The following is a 21,982-nucleotide window of genomic DNA, read 5'->3' as shown; positions in this document are numbered from 1 at the left end:
ACTTCTTGGCAGCAAATTCCACTGCCGAACAGCTCTTACTGTCAGGAAGTTCTTCCTAATGTTTAGGTGGAATCTTCTTTCTTGTAGTTTGAATCCATTGCTCCGTGTCCAATTCTCTGGAGCAGCAGAAAACAACCTTTCACCCTCCTCTATATTACATCCTTTTATATATTTGAACATGGCTATCATATCACCCCTTAACCTTCTCTTCTCCAGGCTAAACATACCCATCTCCCTAAGCCGTTCCTCATAAGGCATTGTTTCCAAGAAGAATTAACAAGAATAATGTAAGACCTCAAGCAGCTAAAATAGCAACCGGCTGAAAGCAGAGCAAAACTTGCACCAGCTCTCTAAACATCTGGACAGGATAAAATGTTTTGGGTGACCAGCGAAGAGAGTACAGGGAAGGTGACCACCTGCTGTCAAGAGGCAGGGAGTTCCAAAGTATAGGCATTAGGGTGGGTCATAAAAAACTTTTTTTGGAAAATGTTTCCTCCCTTGATCTTATATCAGGCGTATGGTATAAACATAGTCTAATTTCAAATTTGGGACAAATCGGTTAATATTTAGACCCTGCTCCTACAGATTGAAATTTTGCCTCACTACGAGTGATGAAAACATAGGAATTTGACTCATTTACTCTCAGTATGTTAAATTGTGAACTAATAAACATAAATTTTAGATTTTATGTAGAGCAATAATAGTTGCATACTATTATTTTATGCAATATTTATTTATTTAAGATGAAACATGTTGATAATTTACATGAAAAAACCAATGTTTTTGAACAAATTATATGGAACAATTAAGCAAACGGTGTACTAAACAAGTAAACATAAACAATAAACAATAAAACACCACTCATATTATGTGTTGCATCAAAACATCACATTATACTTCAGAGGGATCCCTGAAAAGGGGGGTCCACTTCCCCCACCCCCTACATGGCTCAGGTCAGCTGTTGCCTGACATTCAGGGTTTATATACTGTACAGGTAGAAGGTAAACGACCCCTGGACAGTTAAGTCCAGCCGAGTTCGACTATGGCATGTGGTGCTCATCTCACTTTCAGAGCCAGAGAGCTTTCCAGCTCATGTGGACAACTTCTCATGAGCGGGTACAAATTCCAGAAGAACTACACAAAATCTACAAGGAGACTCACAGGAGTGTGGAACAAGCTTCAGTCAGAGTTCACACTTTACTGTATTTCAACAGACTAGTGAGAGTCTGGTGGTGGTGCTTTGGAAGCAGAGTTGGTAAGATTATTACCTCACTCTACAACAACACTCTACAACACAACCCACCTTCAATAACTTACCATGCCACCTTACCCCACTACCCCACCCGACACCCACCCCACACATAACTCCCACTTCATAAAACCTGATGGCCTCCATCTTCCCCTCCATCTACAACACCGCCCACCCTCAAAAATTTATTAAAATTCCACCCAGGAGATCCAACCGCCCCGCCATCCACCGCAAACTTCATACACCATAACCCCCATCCTCACCAAACATAACTCCCACCTCGGGACCCCTAACCACCTACATATTACCCTCAGTCTACAACACCACCCACCAAACCCACCCCACCCCCTCCATATTACCCTCACTACAACACCCCCCTCCTAACCCCTACCCCCCTACATAACTCCAACCTCGGGACCCCTGACCACCTCCATATTGCCCTCACTCTACAACACAACCCACCTTCAATAACTTCTTACCATGCCACCTTACCCCACTACCCCACCCGACACCCGCCCCACACATAACTTGTACCTCATAAAACCTGACCGCCTCCATCTTCCCCTCCATCTACAACACCGCCCACCCTCAAAAATTTATTAAAATTCCACCTTCCCCATTACCCCTCAAATCCACCACACACACGTAACTCACACCTCGGGACGCCTGACCACCTCAATATTACAATGCGTCTATAACAACACCCACCCTCAATTACTTCCTAACATTCCACCTTACCCCACTACGCCCGCCACAGAACTCCCACCTCATAAACCCAGATCGCCTCCATGTTACCCTCAATCTAAAACAACACCCACCCTCTAGAACTTCCTACCATTCCACCTTCCCCAATCCACCCCCACACCCCAACACACACAGAAATCCCACCTCGACACCCCACACCACCTCCATATTACCCTCGCTCTACAACACCACCCACCAAACCCCCACCCCCTCCATATTACCCTCAATCGGTGGGGAGCCCAAATAGGGGTCAGGGATAAGTAAAGCCTTCCCTGGTTGGGGTGGGGTGGGGGTCAAAATAGGGGGCATGGATAGGTAAGTCCTTCCCTGATTGAGGTGGGGGTGGTGGAAATAGGGGGCAGGGATAGGTAAGTCCTTGCATGGGTGGGGTGGGGGGGACCGCAATAGGGGACAGGGATACGTAACCCCTTCCCTGCCTGGGTTGTGGGGGACCAAATAGGGGACAGGGATAGGTAAGGCCGTCCCCAGATATAGTGGGGGGACCTAATACGAGACATGGATAGGTCAACCCTTCCCTGCCTGGGGTGGGGGTGGGACCAGAATAGGAGACAGGGCTATCTAATGGGTCAATACAAAGTGGGGGGGGAGACACAGGGATACCCCTATCTAAACATAACACACACAAAAAACAGGGGGACTCTGACGGTCAGGGGAGTCTGAAGGGGGACTCTGACCCTCCATTTAACAAACTGAGGCACAGCAACGCGTGCAAGGTCCAGCTAGTAATAATAATAATAAAAGGTGTTATCGAGTCTTTTGATATCATATTATTAGAAGAAAGGTGGGTTCATTAGGAAATCTGTTTGGAGGGATAAAAATCATATTCCCTTTTAGCCCACAAATAGAACATCATGGGCCCGTTAGAAAGTGGGATTAACCTTTATTTGTGCAAGGGAGACTAAATTTAAAGTGAGTCCCCTCCAGACATGGGATGACATTGCCCAGGCATTTCTTACTGGGTTTTTAAGATTTAGTCCTAATCATACTTAATGTATTTATTCCTCCTTGCCCTATTGGGCTACTCGAACCAACTCACTTTATTTCTTGAGGAATTAGAACTGGAATTCCACACCATTGGCTTGTTAACGGCAGGTGATTTTAATGCAAGCGTGGGCAAGGGCAATCTTGAATTTCTGAGGGAGCTAGGATTTGACACTGTGTACCCCTTGCCTAAACGTTTCTCTGACCCATTATATTCTAAAGACTCCTATATAAATGACTCTGGAGTCGGTCTTGCCAAACTGTACATGAGTTTTGGCAGACTGATCTGGAATGGCTCATTGCCAGGCAACCCAGCCAGGGGAGTTCACATACATTTCTGGAAGAGGAAATAAGTTAAATCCGAGGCTCCTCTGCACTAAGAAACCAAGTTGAAACCTTCGGGGGGGGGGGGGGACTGGATTGAGAGCGACCACCTTACTGTGAAGGTAGCAAACTTGTACTAAATTTGGAGAAGTTAGAAATTATGGTCTTATATGGAGAGTGCTATGGCCCATGGGCTCACGAAGAGTCGGACACGACTAAACAACAACATGGAGAGCATATAAGTGGGTGATAAGTGGAGACACCATTCAGCTAGATAAGTAGTTTAAATGCCTAGGCATTTATTTTGATTATAAGGCTGACTGGGCGACCCACAGAGACCCATCCTTAATGCTGCCCAAAGCAGTTTGTCAAGGATCACACATTGCAGGATCCCCTTACGAAACAGCAGCCATTCATGGTGAAAAACAGGACAAGCAGGCTCTGCAAAGACCTGATCTCAGAGCTTGCAACTTCCAATTTTGCACAGCTAATTAGCACCCTGTTGAGGTTTTATCCCTTGCCATTATAGATATAGAAATAGATATATCCGCTTATTTCACATGGGAGCTGCTTGGAGGACAGCTGGTTCAAAGGCAAGTTTGAAATGCAATGATCTTTTTAATTTATAACAGGAAGGATTTTTTCCTGCAGGACCTCATCCTCTCCATGGGCTGGCAATCTCCAATCAGCAAGCTATCAGTTATTTCTGACAGTTACCTGGTTTCCCAACCAATCAGAAGCAGGGTATCAGAAGCAGTTGCAAAACAGCACCCCCTAGCAATGGCCACTTGGGTACTACAGCTGCCGATGCTTGCTACATTGTATCTAAGGTTGCTATTTTATAACCAGTTGAGTTTTAAAGGTAAAGGTGTTGGCATACACACTGAAGACCTGGCCTCCAAGCCCCCCGGTTAGCATCTGCCAGGTGTCTTCTCCCTCCAGTGTAGCCAACTGGAATCGGTCCAATTTCTCTGTGAACTTGGACACGTTATCTGCAGAGTCCACTCCAGCGTTTAGCGTGGTTGGCAGCAGCAGCAACAAGAGGAGACACAGAAACGTTCTCTTGCATATTTACAAGCATTTATTCAGCAAGACCAAACGTGTCTTTCTTCATCAGCATAAGCATAGCAAGTGCGTACTGCATAGCAAATACAAAAAGCGCAAAACGGAAGTGTACAATCATGTGACACACAGCAACACTTTACATGCCTGTTCCTCTTGAGGTGGAACGGAATCCTAACAAAAGGGACCCCTGACCATTAGGTCCAGTCGTGACAGACTCTGGGGTTGCGGTGCTCATTTCACGTTATTGGCTAAGGGAGCCGGTGTACAGTTTCCAGGTCATGTGGCCAGCATGATTAAGCCGATTCTGGCGAATCAGAGCAGCACATGGAAACGCTGTTTACCTTCCCGCAGTAGCAGTACCTATTTATCTACTTGCACTTTGAGGTGCTTTCGAACTGCTAGGTTGTCAGGAGCTGGGACTGAGCAACGGGAGCTCACCCCGTCGCAGGGATTCGAACTGCTGACCTTCTGATCAGCAAGCCCTAGGCTCTGTGGTTTAACTCACAGCGCCTTTTAGTCTCCTTTTATTCAGTAGAAAGGTATGGAAATTCATATAAAATCACTACTGTGGTGGATTTTCATAATTCCAACATTTCTTTGCTTTGAGAGACATTGGATTGACTCAGGATCTAATCAAAGAACAGCTATCACCTTCATAATGACTGTGAAACTTCTCTTTGTCCTGTGGAATGTAACAGGGAGGGGGCAAGAAGAGGCCAGGAGCAGCTGGCCAGGTACTCAAATTTCTACCTCTGGACCCCTACTTTTTGTGATGTATCAATGACATATTAGTGACATATTAGTGGTGTATCTTTAGGGGTGTACCTTGGTGGTGGGATGCTAATAAAAAGGGAAGACCCCCTTTGTTCAGGGTCTCCATCTTGCTTCACCTTGTTGCAGGTGGGGCCCTGTCGCGACAGTACTTTCTTTAATAAAGGCCAAGCCTACTGGCTGCTGTTTTGCTCTGATATGCTTGGTTGGGGTCTTGTTTTGTCCAAGGGAGCCCTCAGATTTTCTGTTAACAGTAGACAAGGGTTGCTGTTGGGAGACGCCTCCCAATGTTTGCATTGAAAGATCCTCTTTGAAGCGCAGTTGTGGAGCCAGCCATTGGGGGGGGGGGCGAAGACATTTGCTGCCTGAGAGGAACCAGAGAGGAGTGCTCCCCCCCCCCCCAAAGCAGCCTTACTGGGACACTGAGCAGTTACCTGGGGACAACTATCTTCTCCCCACCAAAAAAGAAAGGCAGCCTCCCCAACACTGTTTTATAGATTGAGGCACATCCAGCAGCAGGCTGGACAAAAGCCACGAAAAGATTGCCTTTGTTAAGACAACACAGATCACACCGCCATTCAGATCAGAAGCAAACCAGAAGCCCTTCAATAATACGCATTGTGGTCTGCTGGCAGGAGGATTTCCTAGGAGCATCTCCACTTGCAAAGCTGGAGGGAGGCTTTCCACCCTCAGGGCCCAGAGGTGGCTCCTGCCTTGGGGCAGCTGGTGGATTTGGAAGAAGTTGACCCTTAGCACTCTTGGTTTCGGACCTGCCTGCTTCCACATTATTGTTTCTCCCTTGTGTCATTTTGGGGGTAGCATTCTACACACACTTGTGTCACTGTGCGCCACCCCCCCACTGCTTTGAGATGCTCTGGTACGGCCCCTTCTTGCCTGTGCCCCCTTCCCTCCTCATGCAAGACGTGCAGCTAGGAACAGAGCCTTTCCTTGTTATGCCACTAAATATCCCTTTTATTTCTCCTGCCACAAAACGTACCTATGCACAATATATCTATACAGTATATCAAAACAACAGATGAGGGTTTCAAGGTTACCTTGGGCATATAAGTAGGTGCTTTCAATCTTTCTGTGTCTTCATGGTTCCATTATTGCAATTATAACAGTGGGAGTTATGCTAATCTAACTCTGCTTCCAAAGCAACACCACCAATCTCAGTTCCACTTTGTGCAACTCTCCATTCCCACATACAAACATTTCCAACTCCCTCCACCAAACACCAAAACCATCTCACTCTCAGTCAATCCTCATTCAGAAGCAACACTCCAGACGCACACACTCCCCTCCCTATCTAACACTACATTAAGTATTATATTATGCTTACTTTTCTGAAATGTTACCCTCATTACTTTAAAAACAAGTGTAGACAATGTTACATACAAACAACAGCTCACATACGATGCATGCATTTAATATTGATTTCCTGTTATTGATGTGAGAGAAATTGTCAACTCGTAGAGAAACAGATTCTACACTCTAAAAAGTGTTCCATAATAACCAAAGCAGAATCTACAATCCTTCTATTTAAACCATTTCTCTTCTTTAATTGATGGCTTGTAGAGTTTCCACTCTTACAGCTCTTACCCCTCAGAGTCTTTTGATGGTTTGTAAGACTTCCACTTCAACTGAACCTCTGTCCGCTTCCTTGGAATTATATGGTTTCTCCCCCGTGTGAGTACGTTGATGTTTTCTAAGGTCTCCACTCTGACTGAAGCTCTTTCCACACTCTGTGCATTTATATGGTTTCTCCCCCGTGTGAGTCCGTTGATGAATTCTAAGGTGTCCACTCTGACTGAAGCTCTTTCCACACTCGTTGCATTGAAATGGTTTCTCCCCCGTGTGAGTCTGGTGGTGTAAATTCAGGTGTCCACTCCTCCTGAAGCTCTTTCCACATTCCATGCACTTAAATGGTTTCTCCCCCGTGTGACTCCGTTGATGAATTCTAAGGTGTCCACTCTCACTGAAGCTCTTTCCACACTCGATGCATTGAAATGGTTTCTCTCCCGTGTGAGTCCGTTGATGGCTTCTAAGGTGTCCACTACCACTGAAGCTCTTTCCACATTCCATGCACTTAAATGGTTTCTCCCCTGTGTGAGTCTGATGATGTAAATTCAGGCTTCCACTCTCACTGAAGCACTTTCCACATTCCATGCATTTAAATGGTTTCTCCCCTGTGTGAGTCCGTTGATGAATTTTAAGGTGTCCACTCCCACTGAAGCTCTTTCCACAGTCCATGCATTGAAATGGTTTCTCCCCCGTGTGACTCCGTTGATGAATTCTAAGTGTTCCACTATCAGTGAAGCTCTTTCCACATTCCATGCATTTAAATGGTTTCTCCCCCATGTGAGTCCGGTGATGTTTTCTAAGGTCTCCACTCTGACTGAAGCTCTTTCCACATTCCATGCACTTAAATGGTTTCTCCCCCGTGTGAGTCCGTTGATGAATTCTAAGGTGTGCACTCTGACTGAAGCTCTTTTCACACTCCATACATTGAAATGGTTTCTCCCCCGTGTGAGTCTGTTGATGAATTTTAAGTTTTCCACTGTCAGTGAAGCTCTTTCCACACTCCATGTATTTAAACGATTTCTTTGTTATTCCCATTGGACAAGGCCCACCATAATTTTGACTGCCTTCTCCATTGTCCTTTTTCGACGGGGGTGGGGGAGAGAGAAATTGTTTTCTAGGAAAAGAACAAAGGGATATTACACACATCAATTAGCACCTATTTTTATTTTAACATCTCGTACATCTCCTGTCCCCCATATGTTCCAAATTTTTAGGAAAGGCACATGAAATAATGTTAAATAATTGTAATGCATCATCAGCCTTTCCTAACCCTTAATCAACGTTAATGAAGCAGCATTATATTAGAATACGGTTGAACTGTGGGGTTTACTTTCTATAAAAAGTGTTTTCTCACAGGAAAGGGAGCTGCCAAGGGGAAGGCAGGCGTCAAAAAGCCCTGACAATTTTTTGCTGCACGTTGGACTTTGCAGTCGGAGGTTCATTTTTCTATGGCCACGCTTCGCAAGACGAAGCGGCAGCCATAGAAAACCTCGTCGTCTTGCGAGGCAACCTCTGATCGCAAAATCCATTCGTCTAGCAAAAAATTGGTCTTACAGGGCATTCGTTAAGCGAGGCACCACTGTATATTTGTAGATAACAAACCACCTGAAGTCTGTGACTCTATGGTTAGCTCCTATAAAATGGGACGTGAGCGGTGCCTCTACCACTTGGTTTGCAATGCGGCTTTTGTGCTCTAATATTCTAGTCTTTACCGTTCTTATTGTGCTCCCTATGTACCATAGGCTGCATTTGCATTGGATGGCATATACCACGCCCCGAGAATTACAGTTCGTAAATGTATCTAGTTGAATTACTTTATTGGTGTTCGGGATGGTAAATTCTTTTTGTTTGATGGTTAGGCTACATATGGCACAACGCCCGCATTTAAAATGACCTTTGATCTTACTTGCCTGAGGTTGGCTCTCGCTGGTCATATCCACATGTACTAAAATGTCTTTCAGATTCTTGGTTCTGCGGAAACCAATGTGTGGAGGCATACTTGGACAACCTGGGATTTCTTGTAAAATGTGCCAGTGTTTTCCAATAATTCTGGCTATTGAGTTGGATAATGGGGTAAAATCTAAGGATCAAGTTAGGAGACGATATTTAGGTTTAGATCGTTCTGCAAAGAGTGTACCAGTATATCTAGGGCCTAGGCCTATTGTGCGTCCTTGCCTGTGCTGTTCTTATTATTTGTTGAGGATAGCCTCTGTTCGCAAATTCACACGCCATTTGGTCAGTGGCGTAGCGTGGGGGGGCCAGGGGGCAGCCGCACCGGGCGCAACATCTGGGGTGGGCGCGCGCTCGCGCTCGCAGCTCTCTGCCCTTGCCTGGCTCACGCAGCCTCTTTAACCCTATCGGGGCTTCCCACTTGCCGGCTCCGAAATGGTGGACTTGCCGAGGCTGGAAGAGTTGGGTGGCAGAGGCACGGACAGCCCAGCCCTGATGGGGTTAAAGAGACACGCTTGCTGGGAAAGAGAGAGGTGGGCGCGGCTGCGAGAAAGGGCAGCTTTTGAGGAGCCGCTGAAATGGTGTTGCTGCTGCTGCTGCTCCCGCCTCTCCTGCTCGGGAGGCAGAGGTGGGGACGAGCGGGAGAGGTGTGTAAGGGGTGGGGGCTCGTCTCATTCCTAGGGGGGAAAGAGGGGTAGGAGGGTGGTCGAGTGCTCTTGGTTCGCTTTATTTATGAGTTCTGTGTAGCAGAGGGGAGCTGGCACTGGAATTTTGTGAATCGGTTAAAATCTCAATTTTATATTAATTGTTAAAGTAAAGCCTCCTTGCTGGCTGCTTTTCGTTGATCAGTCCATTGTAACACCAGCGGGTTTGGAATGCACACCTATCTCTCCATCGCCTTTGTGAAAACGGGTTTCCTCAGTCTTAGAGTCCCATCTGTTACTCATTCATAAAATGCATAAGGTCCTTTTTCCTGCCCCCTTTTGATGACAGGACGGAGGAAATAACAATTAAATGTTGGGGTGTTTTGACCTTTTGTTTGAATGATAAAAAAGTGGTTTCCTTTAACAAGATCTACCATTTGAAGTGTATTCCACAGGATGCAAGGCTGTTTTCCAATCCAAACCTGATAGTGACTTTTCTCTTTTATTTTCTCTTTCCACCCCTTTCCCCATGCTTCTCTCTCTCTCTTTCCCCAATCCCCACACTCCTCCTCCCCCCAAATTCCTTTTAGGATTTTCAGTTTTCGGCTCGCTCCCCCCCCCCTTCACGGTGTTTCCCTCTCAAACTGGTCCTCCTTTTCTTCTATCCCCCCCATCCTCATTGCATCCTTCTTTTCTCTGCCCCCCTTTGCCACACACACACACACAGAGAGAGAGAGAGACAGACAGACAGACTTTGTTTGTCCCCCCTGCCCCCTTTCCTCGCATGTCAGAACTGGAGCTTGAATAAGTTCTTCTTTCTGCTCTGCTACAATATAAACCTACCCTTCACATTCTTGAGCACTGTTCTTTCATTCACCCTCCTTTTTTGCTTGCTTCTGTTCTATAGCTGCAATATCAGCTCTCTCCCCCTTCAATACATACTTCAATACAATAAATCTCTTGCTGGTTGGTGCTGATTCAAAGTCTCTTGGAGGGCACCAGGTTGACAAAGGCTGCTTTACACAGCTGTGACAGTATTAATGCAACAGGATTTTAAAAATAAAAGGGGGGAGGTTCACAACTCAGTGGTAGAACACATGCTTTGTACACAGAAAGTCCCAGGTTCAGTCAATGACACAGAATCATAGATGGCACGACTATAGAATCATAGAGTTGGAAGGGACCCTGAAGACATCTAGTCCAACCCCCTGCAATGCAGGAATTCAGAGACCACTCAGATAACTTTTTTTAAAATGTGGATCTTGAATTGAAGTTGTGCCCTGCAAAGTAACACTTACAATACATCTTGCATTGCTAGTCTTTCCAGCCTGAATTTGTAATAGCAAATATCTGCCTCTCATCTCATCTTGCCATGCAGCTGATGAAATGGTTCATGAAAGCCACAGTCTTGTGGTACTTTAACGACTACCAGTGCATGTATAGATTTGCTTCTCTAAATTTTTTTTTTTTATGATCACTCATCACTCAATAAAGTGTTTGAAAATAAACTTGTATTTAGATGCATTTTACTTTAATTACATCAGTATTTTCATAACAAACAATACATGTGCTTAGGGGGTAAGGGTTTCTTTAACTAATCTAGTGGAAGAGACTCGAGTGCTAAAATCCACGGGTTAGGGGGCGCAAATTACTTGCCTTGCCCCGGGTGCTGACAACCCACGCTACGCCACTGCATTTGGTTGCAGTTTATGTTTTAATCCTTCAGAGTGGTAGAATTTATTTTAATTCTCAAAAATTGTCTGTATGGTAAATTACATTTAAGATGAAAAGGATGAAATGATTTGTAGTGCAGATAAGACAGCCTATCTGTAGGCTTTCTATAGGTTCTAGTTGCCAGTTGGTTAGTGTTATCCCGGTATACAACTGTATCCAGAAAGATAATGTGTTGACTATGATAATGGGTGGTAAATTGAATATTGGGGTGCATCTCCTGACACCATGCAAAAAAACTATTAATCTTATTGACATTCTTAAAGACCAAAAATAAATCATCAACGAACCTTTTATAAAATACACTGAAACAGAAGTCACCAGACCCCTATATATAGTGGGAGGGTGGGAGGGGTATTACTCAGAAGGGTGGTGGGAATGGGTGATGGGCTGATAGGTGTCTTACGTAAACCTGTTGACGACCACAGATTGGTCTAGATACCAATCATAATCCCAGGGAAATTTCTCAAGAACCCTTAAGATCCAGTTTCACCAACACTGAGCCCTAGAGCAGCCTTTCTCGACCTTGGGTCCCCAAATGTTGTGGGACTACAATTCCCATCATTCCTAGCCATCAGGCCAGGGGTCAGTGTTTATGGAAGTTGCAGTCCAAGAACATCTGAGGATCCAAGGTTGAGAAATGCTGCCCTAGAGGAACCTTCTATGATGAGGTGAGGCATCTCTGACCCTCCAGATGTGGTTGGACACAAAGTACCACCTGCCAAAGCAAGGATGGCCCATGGCCAGGGATGATGGGAGTCTTATCCGTATAAGACGACTGGGCGTATAAGACGACCCCCGACTTTTGAGAAGATTTTCCTGGGTTAAAAAGTAGTCTTATACACAGGAATATACAGTAGTTGGACACACTTTCTCCTTCTTCCCCCTCTTCTGAAAATGCTGAATATCTGTATTTTGATTCCTCCTTCCTCCATGATCTCCAACATCTTCCTGGTGGTGCAGTCCAACCAACTGCACACATTCCCAAATCATTCTGAACCTCTGACTTCCCAAGGCTGCTATATTGTGTCTAGGACACTGGCAATGGGACAGCACCTTCCACTGGATGAGAGGATAGAGGGTTAAATCAGGGCAGGCCAAATGGCACTCAGCTCAGTCCCCTCCTTGCCCCTCTCTGCATCTGCTGCCTGAGGGGGCTGCCTCAGTCTCCCTCACAGTGGAGTAGGCCCTGAGAACACCCTTCTCTTCCCCCCCCCAAAATACAGAAAACATAACAAAGACGACAAGGTCACCGTGGAACATAACAACAACAACAACAACAACAACAGGTTGTAACTCACTTTGGGCTGCCCTGGGCAGGAGAAAGCAGCTAACAGATTCAATGAATAAATAAAAAATAACAATTGCAATAATAATTACACAGGCTGGGGGGGAGGAACCCCACCCATTTCCATAACAATCTTCCCAATCCCTTAAATCCCAAAGATTTAAGAGATCTGAAATAGTGGCAATAATGGAAACCTGGTGGAATGGAGAGAAGGAGTTGGGCACAGTTATCTCTGGGTAGGGACCCTTTTGATCTTTCTCCACAGAAACACAGGCATATGGGAGAGACTAGTTGATGAGACAGAAGCCTCAAAGGGTGGAAATATTACAGTGGGCTTCCTCCCTTTTCCCTTTCCCCCAATGGTTGGACTCGTTATAACAGCCCCCAGCGCTCCCTTCCAGCTGCTGATCTGGGACTTATGGCAGGGCAAGGACTGAGCTTCAAGGGAGGAGAGGGTGGGTGGATCAGGCCTCCTGTTCAGGGATCTCTCCCTGGTTGCCTTGAAGTCATGGCAGATTCCTGGGCAGGAGGGAGAAGTCAAGGCAGGCAGCCCCCAAGTCTCTCTCACTTTCTCCAAGATGTCTTCGATTCCTCTCCCAGGGATGCTTCCCTTCCTCCCCAGCCCCCTAAGTTCGTCTGCCCTCCTTCCCTGGGGGTCCCCTTTGCCCAGAGGCCCCATGGCCGGCTCACCCTTCTTGCCGAATTGCTCCCAAGTGCTCCCACCACTCCATCCGGAGGAGCCTCGACAGAAGGGGAGGGAGGGAGGAGAGGAGGGAGATGGGGGGGGGTCTCTATTCAGGCCTCTCTCGCCTCCTTTAACCCTTCCATGGACTCCCTCTTTGATTCTCCACACAAAGGAGCGTGGAGTCAAAAGCGCCCCAGGGATTCTTGCCAGGGAAAACCCTGAACTCGCAGAGAGAGGCGCGGAACTGGGGCCTCGGTTCAAGTCTCAGTCCTTCAACAGAAGGAAGGGGGAGGGGGGCACTCCCCTACTTTCCTTTCATCCCCCCCACCTCGCCCCAAATCCTGTCCTCCCTTCCCAGCTTCCCTGTTTGTAGATTAAGGGGGAGAAAAGCACATCCTTCTCTCACCCGCCCCCCCCAATATATAGATATATTTTGCACCTTTTTCCCCTCCTCCTCTGCAGACCTGCTCCTCTTTCGGGAATGTGGATGGCGCCCCTCCCCCTCCAACCTTTATTCCCCCCTCCCCCTTCCCATCCTTCCTGCCTCTCTAGGAAGCCGAGCTCACTGACCCATGAGGAGGAATGAATGACCCCTCCCTCCCAGAACGCACAAATTCTCATTCAAAACAAGCTCCGTTATGCTGTTTGTTTTTTTTTTGCTGAGAAGGTCCTAGGTTCGATCCCCGGAGCCGGCAGGGAAAGAGACGCCCCCCCCCCCAACCTCCGGGGCACGAAGGTGGCACAGTTTACATTCCCTCTTTTAATCCCTTGCCGGGAGAGGGGGGAGTCCGTTCATTTTCACACCCCTTACACAACGTGGGGGAGGCAGGGCCGTGGCGTGGGGTGTCCCCGTTACAACAGCCCTGCAAAGTAGACCGGATTTGTGGGGCTTAGAACAGTAATTTACGACAACCCTAAAAGGTAGCCCAGTGTCGTCATTACGGGTGCCTTTTAAAAATAGGGGCTGGTGTTTGAACTTGGGCTTTGCTCATGAGGGGGGAGGGGCACTGCTCAGTGGCAGATGTACCCCTCATTCGGCTCCCGCTATGAAGGTGAGACCCCCTCCTGACTCGCACCAAGATCCTGCAATGCAGGTCAGGTAGCGGCGCCAGTTCTAACAGCCCAGCCCAGGCGAACACAGGCAGGTCTGGCTCCCCTCGCGACGGATCCCTCGGCAGGAATCCGTGGGGCGCTCCGGGCTTCCGGCGAGTGCGCCTTTCGCATCTTTCGGTGGGGGAGGGAAAGAGAGGGAGTCCATGCAGGGCCGTCTTAAGCTCATCCAGCGCCTTGGTGCAAAGATCCCTCCTGTGCCCCCTCCCTTTCCCAAAATTTAGAGCTCGGGGCCCAACTTGCGGAAGGTGGTGACAGGAGGCATGGTGGCGCCAGACAAGGCCATCCCCACGAAGGGCGCCGGCTTATAAAGCTGCCGCCGGCTCCCCGGAGACCCTGCCCATGGCTGCGCCTGCCTCGATCCTCGGAGCAAATAAGCACCAAAGCTGCCCTCCGGGGCTCTTCGCTGCCCAGCCACCGACAAGCACTTGCCACAAGGGCGGCCCCTCGCCTTGCCAAAGTTAGCTCCAGTGCCTTGCCGCCGTCACGGGCAAAAAAACCGGGGTTGGAACAGTAATTTACGACAACCCTAAAGGGTAGTCCCAGGGCCGTCTTAAGCATATCCGGCGCCGTGGTGCGAAGATCCCTCCGGCGCCCCTCCCCCCTTTCCCAAAGTTGTTGACCTTTTTAGAGAGCTGACACCACACTTACATATTATCTCTGCTTGGGGAAAGAAAACAGGAAACATAAACAAACTATTTTTGTTGCCCATTTATTGTGTGCCGAGGTCCCCAAACCACCCCTCAAAGTAAAACACACTCCACACATACAAGCCTGCGATTTACACATGGTTTACAAGCCATAAGGAACACCATTTCAGATAAAATCACAGAGGACTTTGCTACCAAACTCTGCCATTTTGTCCTTACCCACAACCACTTCAAATTTGGTGAGGACCTGTTCCTCCAGATCAGCGGCATAGCCATGGGCACCCACATGGTCCCACAGTATGCCAACATCTTCATGGCAGATTTAGAACGTTTCCTAAACTCCCACCCACTCAAACCTCTCTTGTACCTGCGATACATTGACAATATTTTTATTATCTGGACACATGGTCAACAGACCCTGGAAACCTTCCACCAGACATTCAATGACTTTCACCCCACAATCAACCTAACAAATGAACCAATCTATGCAAGAAATACGTTTTTGGGACACTACTGTAAAAATACAGGATGGGTGTATAGACACCAACCACCTTATACCGAAAACCAACTGACCGACAAACATATCTACATGCTTCTAGCTACCATCCCAAACATACCAAACAATCCATTGTATATAGCCAGGCCCTACGTTACAACCGCATCTGTTCCAACTCTACAGACAGAGACTGTCACCCAAGAGATCTACAGCAAACCTTTTTAGAACTAAAATATCCACCTGATGAAGTTAAACAACAGATCAACAGAGCCAGACTGATACCCAGCGAGAACTTGGTACCCAAAAAAGAAAATAACAGAACACTAGTAATCACATACAGCTCCCAAGTTAAAACAGTAAAAACCTCTCCTAGACAATGACAGCTCTCTTTTTCAAGCTCTGGGAGGAAGACCTTTCATTGCCTACAGACAGCCACCCAATCTTAAACAACTCCTCACCCACAATAACACAACCACCAGGAGGGCATGCCAGGATCTGGGAAAAAGTAGGAGGCAGTGGAATGGGGGGGGGGGCAGAAAGCAACCCACCCTTCGTTGTGGCAGGGAACTCGCTTGCCACACCAGAAAAAGCAGCCTGCCACCGCCGGGTAGGCGCTTAATCACAGTAATTACAAAGGCAATAAACTGTTTACTGAGAAAGCAACAAATTGCTGAACCTTTGAATGCCACTCGGGCCCCGGGAAGGACACACAACTGCTGCTTCCCAAGGGAGGCGCCAAGACATAGGTAAACTGTGGAATTCCTTCCTACTGGAGGCAGAAGCGGCCACCAACTCGGACAGCTTTAGAAGAGCAGTGGGCAGATTTGTGGAGGGTAAGGCTTCTCAGTGGCTACTGGTAACCTTGGGTCTGCTCTGCCTCCACAGTCGGAAGGGGCAATGCTTCCGAAGACCAGTTGCGGAAAACTGCAGGAAGGGAGAGGGCTCTTGTGTTTGGATCCTGTTTGTGGGCATCTCACTAACATCTGGTTGGCCTCTGTGAGAGAAGGACGCTGGCCTGGTCCAGCAAGCTCTTCTTAAGTTCAAACCAAGCCCATTTCTTTGCATAGCACAACAGCCAAGGCTCTCCGTCCCCCCAAAACACCTGCAACATTGCTGTAGGCTGCTGCCTTGCTGGGTCAGAAACGTAGGAGGCCCACCTGAGCGAGGGATGGTGAGCACCCAGGGCCACCCTTGCAGGTGTCGCTGGGCTCCAGCTCCCATCAGCCCCTGCAGCCAGCACCCTCCAGGATCGGGGGCAATGCTGGGAGTCAGAGCCCAGTCGCAACCCCCTGCCAAGCAGGAAACACCATCAAAGCATTCTTGACATATGCCTGTCAAGCCTCCGCTTAAATACCTCCAAAGAAGGAGACTCCACCACACTTCTTGGCAGTAAATTCCACTGCCGAACAGCTCTTACTGTCAGGAAGTTCTTCCTAATGTTTAGGTGGAATCTTCTTTCTTGTAGTTTGAATCCATTGCTCCGTGTCCGATTCTCTGGAGCAGCAGAAAACAACCTTTCACACTCCTCTATATGACATCCTTTTATATATTTGAACATGGCTATCATATCACCCCTTAACCTTCTCTTCTCCAGGCTAAACATACCCATCTCCCTAAGCCGTTCCTCATAAGGCATTGTTTCCAAGAAGAATTAACAAGAATAATGTAAGACCTCAAGCAGCTAAAATAGCAACCGGCTCAAAGCAGAGCAAAACTTGCACCAGCTCTCTAAACATCTGGACAGGATAAAATGTTTTGGGTGACCAGCGAAGAGAGTACAGGGAAGGTGACCACCTGCTGTCAAGAGGCAGGGAGTTCCAAAATATAGGCATCAGGGTGGGTCATAAAAAACTTTTTTTGGAAAATGTTTCCTCCCTTGATCTTATATCAGGCGTATGGTATAAACATAGACTAATTTCAAATTTGGGACAAATCGGTTAATATTTAGACCCTGCTCCTACAGATTGAAATTTTGCCTCACTACGAGTGATGAAAACATAGGAATTTGACTCATTTACTCTCAGTATGTTAAATTGTGAACTAATAAACATAAATTTTAGATTTTATGTAGAGCAATAATAGTTGCATACTATTATTTTATGCAATATTTATTTATTTAAGATGAAACATGTTGATAATTTACATGAAAAAACCAATGTTTTTGAACAAATTATATGGAACAATTAAGCAAACGGTGTACTAAACAAGTAAACATAAACAATAAACAATAAAACACCACTCATATTATGTGTTGCATCAAAACATCACATTATACTTAATTACTTAAGTATAAATTGTACTAAATGCTTACATTTTGTGTAATTAATAAAATTTAACAGAGGAGCATATTTCAATTGTTTCATTGCCTGATGGAAATTACATTGGTGGTCATGTTACACCGGTTGATAGCAAGGTGAAATCTATTGCAAATTCTCTTAACTCATTTCTCAGAGAAAAAGACCTAGTATGAGTCAACTTGCAGCAGTTGCTTGTGATGGGACAAACACAAACATAGGTGCCCTGGGAGGAATTAAGCATCTTATTGAAATAGACATTGGCCGGCCATTGCAATGGAATATTTGCCTCCTTCCTGCCAATGAACTGCCTCTACAACATCTCTTCATTGAACTAGATGGACCCACATCTGGGGCTAACACCTTTTCATGGCATATTGGGAAATTACTGCCCAGTGTCACCGATTTGCCAGTTGTTGAATATAAATGCTTTGCACAATCAGTTTCAATCCCAGAAATGCCATAAGTAGTTTGGAAAAATCTATCTACTGACAAAAAGTATTTGTGGCAAGTTACATCTGCACTCATCTCTGTAGAATTCAGCAGTGACTTACAGCTGCTCAGAATTGGCCCATGCAGCCATAGCAGGTGGCTCACTAGTGCCTGTCGTATCTGCCGGCTGTATGGAACAAATGATAAAATGGTCGGAAACTGACACATATGAGCCACCAACCATCAGGAACATGACAAACAATGAACTGTTAAATATTGTGACCACTTCATTAACAATTCCAAAATTCAAGTGCCATTTGCAAATGGTTGAACGTGCAGTGAAGGAGGTTACTAGAGCATCTAGGATAGTTATTGGAGAGAAAACACGTGATGCTACCATCAAAACAACAATGAACAATCGCTCTAAATTCCCAAAACAAGAGACAAATAAGGACTTTGCACCAAAATAGACGTTTAGTGTAAGGCATAAAAGCATATTTTTAGCATGATATAATATGGTGTAAATGTACAATGTATAATATTGCATAAGGCAAAATTTTATTAATTACACAAAATGTAAGCATTTAGTACAATTTATACTTAAGTATTAAGTATAATGTGATGTTTTGATGCAACACATAATATGAGTGGTGTTTTATTGTTTATTGTTTATGTTTACTTGTTTAGTACACCGTTTGCTTAATTGTTCCATATAATTTGTTCAAAAACATTGGTTTTTCATGTAAATTATCAACATGTTTTATCTTAAATAAATAATATTGCAGAAAATAATAGTATGCAACTATTATTGCTCTAGATAAAACCTAAAATTTAAGTTTATTAGTTCACAATTTAACATACTGAGAATAAATGAGTCAAATCCCTATGTTTTCATCACTCGTAGTGAGGCAAAATTTCAATCTGTAGGAGCAGGGTCTAAATATTAACCGATTTGTCCCAAATTTGAAATTAGACTATGTTTATACCATACGCCTGATATAAGATCAAGGGAGGAAACATTTTCCAAAAAAAGTTTTTTATGACCCACCCTAATAGGCATTGCCATCTGTTGATGGACTGCAGCTGCTACGCTGGCTGATGGGATGTGTAGTCAGCAACAACTGGAAGGCCACCAGTTTTCCCAGCCTACCCCAAAATGGCAGGTTGGGAGGTTTTAGTTTTTGCTCAGGGATTCAACACACAAAACAGCAGAACAGAATCACTAAATGCACTATTAAGAGAAAACTTATCTGATTCCAGCTTAGCTTTGGAGTCGCCTGCATTTCTGGTCCTCTGGGTGCCTTCCTTCACCCTCTCCTCTTCCTTGGGCAAATAATCTGAGGAATTAATTTTGATTCATTAAGAGTTCTCAGGGGAAGAGGGGAGGGTGGGGTCATTAGGCGGTTGGGTTAATTTTATCTGCAGGATCACAGTGCACAGAACATCAGAGACCGCCGGACTGCTGTCTGGCAGGCGGGCACATGGGCACAGCGCGCCTGTGGACTCTGCCGGGTACACACGTACTGTGGCTGTCTGGCGGGCGCCGGGCTGCTGGCTGGCTGGCGCAGGTGCACAGCACGCCTATGCACTGTGCCGGGCGCACACGCAGAGGGGCGCCACAAGGCTGCAGCTGGCGAGCGGGCGCCGGGCTGATGGCTGGCAGGTGCAGGGGCACAGCGCGCCTATGCACTGTGCCAGGCGCATGCGCACAGGGGCGCCACAAGGCTGCAGCTGGCGGGCGGGCGCCAGGGCTGCTGGCTGGCTGGCGCAGGCGCACAGCGCGCCTGTGCGCTCTACCAGGCGCAGGCGCACAGCGCGCCTATGCACTCTACTAGGCACAGCGCGCCTGTACACTGTGCTAGGCGCCGTGAGGCTGCGGCTGGCGGGTGGGCGCCGTGCAACTGCCGCGAGCGTAGCGGCCCGGGGCCCCTGGCACCCCGGTGCATTGCGCCACCGAGCCTTGCCCTAGAGCCGGCCCTGGGTAGTCCAGTGTCATCATTACGGGTGCCTTTTAAAAATAGGGGCTGATGTTTGAACTTGGGCTTTGCTCATAAGGGGGGAGGGGCGCAGCTCAGTGGCAGATGTACCCCTCATTGTACCCCTCATTCGGCTTCCCGCTGTGAGGGTGAGACCCCCTCCTGACTCGCACCAGGATCCTGCAATGCAGGTCAGGTAGCGGCGCCAGTTCTGCTTCCATTTCCCAGGCGAACACAGGCAGGTCTGGCCCCCCTCGCGTCAGATCCCCCGGCAGGAATCCGTGGGGCGCTCCGGGCTTCCGGCGAGTGCGCCTTTCGCATCTTTCGGTGGGGGAGAGGGAGTCCATGGAAGGTTTAAAGGACTTGAGAAAGGCCTGGATAGAGATGCCCCCTCTCCCCCCTCCCTGCTCGTCTTGGGAGGCCCCACTCAAGGGCGGATGGAGGAGAATGTTCATGGGGGGGGGGTGAGGGAGGAATGGAAGCAACATGGGGGAAGGGAAGCCCAGCAGGACATTGACACCGAATGAGAGAGAGACGTGGCCTTTTTGGGAGCCCTCTCCATTATGGGCGCTGGCAGGAATGTGAGGAGGGCTGCCGTGGCTTCTCCCTCCTGGCGAGGAATCTGCTACTCCTCCAAGTTCTTCAACAGAGGGATCCCTGAAAAGGGGGGTCCACTTCCCCCACCCCCTACATGGCTCAGGTCAGCTGTTGCCTGACATTCAGGGTTTATATACTGTACAGGTAGAAGGTAAAGGACCCCTGGACAGTTAAGTCCAGCCGAGTTCGACTATGACATGTGGTGCTCATCTCACTTTCAGAGCCAGAGAGCTTTCCAGCTCATGTGGACAACTTCTCATGAGCTGGTACCAATTCCAGAAGAACTACACAAAATCTACAAGGAGACTCACAGGAGTGTGGAACAAGCTTCAGTCAGAGTTCACGCTTTACTGTATTTCAACAGACTAGTGAGAGACTGGTGGTGGTGCTTTGGAAGCAGAGTTGGTAAGATTATTACCTCACTCTACAACAACAATCTACAACACAACCCACCTTCAATAACTTCTTACCATGCCACCTTACCCCACTACCCCACCCGACACCCGCCCCACACATAACTTGTACCTCATAAAACCTGACCGCCTCCATCTTCCCCTCCATCTACAACACCGCCCACCCTCAAAAATTTATTAAAATTCCACCTTCCCCATTACCCCTCAAATCCACCACACACACGTAACTCACACCTCGGGACGCCTGACCACCTCAATATTACAATGCGTCTATAACAACACCCACCCTCAATTACTTCCTAACATTCCACCTTACCCCACTACGCCCGCCACAGAACTCCCACCTCATAAACCCAGATCGCCTCCATGTTACCCTCAATCTAAAACACCACCCACCCTCTAGAACTTCCTACCATTCCACCTTCCCCAATCCACCCCCACACCCCAACACACACAGAAATCCCACCTCGACACCCCACACCACCTCCATATTACCCTCGCTCTACAACACCACCCACCAAACCCCCACCCCCTCCATATTACCCTCAATCGGTGGGGAGCCCAAATAGGGGTCAGGGATAAGTAAAGCCTTCCCTGGTTGGGGTGGGGTGGGGGTCAAAATAGGGGGCATGGATAGGTAAGTCCTTCCCTGATTGAGGTGGGGGTGGTGGAAATAGGGGGCAGGGATAGGTAAGTCCTTGCATGGGTGGGGTGGGGGGGACCGCAATAGGGGACAGGGATACGTAACCCCTTCCCTGCCTGGGTTGTGGGGGACCAAATAGGGGACAGGGATAGGTAAGGCCGTCCCCAGATATAGTGGGGGGACCTAATACGAGACATGGATAGGTCAACCCTTCCCTGCCTGGGGTGGGGGTGGGACCAGAATAGGAGACAGGGCTATCTAATGGGTCAATACAAAGTGGGGGGGGAGACACAGGGATACCCCTATCTAAACATAACACACACAAAAAACAGGG

General features: G+C 47.4%; 1 protein-coding gene across 1 annotated transcript in view; it reads right to left on the bottom strand.

Moving 5' to 3' along the window:
- Window positions 1-21,982, bottom strand: part of LOC132591685 (uncharacterized) — a 64,928-nt gene that overhangs the window by 32,023 nt on the left and 10,923 nt on the right. The window contains exon 4 of the mRNA XM_088663452.1: window positions 6,815-7,633. Coding sequence (XP_088519578.1) covers window positions 6,815-7,633 — 819 coding nt within the window. The remainder of the gene's footprint in view (window positions 1-6,814; window positions 7,634-21,982) is intronic.

The sequence above is a fragment of the Zootoca vivipara genome, chromosome 2, assembly GCF_965207765.1.
Source record: "Zootoca vivipara chromosome 2, rZooViv2.hap1.1, whole genome shotgun sequence".
Taxonomy (NCBI): Eukaryota; Metazoa; Chordata; class Lepidosauria; order Squamata; family Lacertidae; genus Zootoca; species Zootoca vivipara.
The sequence above is the reverse complement of the archived record's forward strand: the minus strand, read 5'-3'. Positions and strand labels throughout refer to the sequence as shown.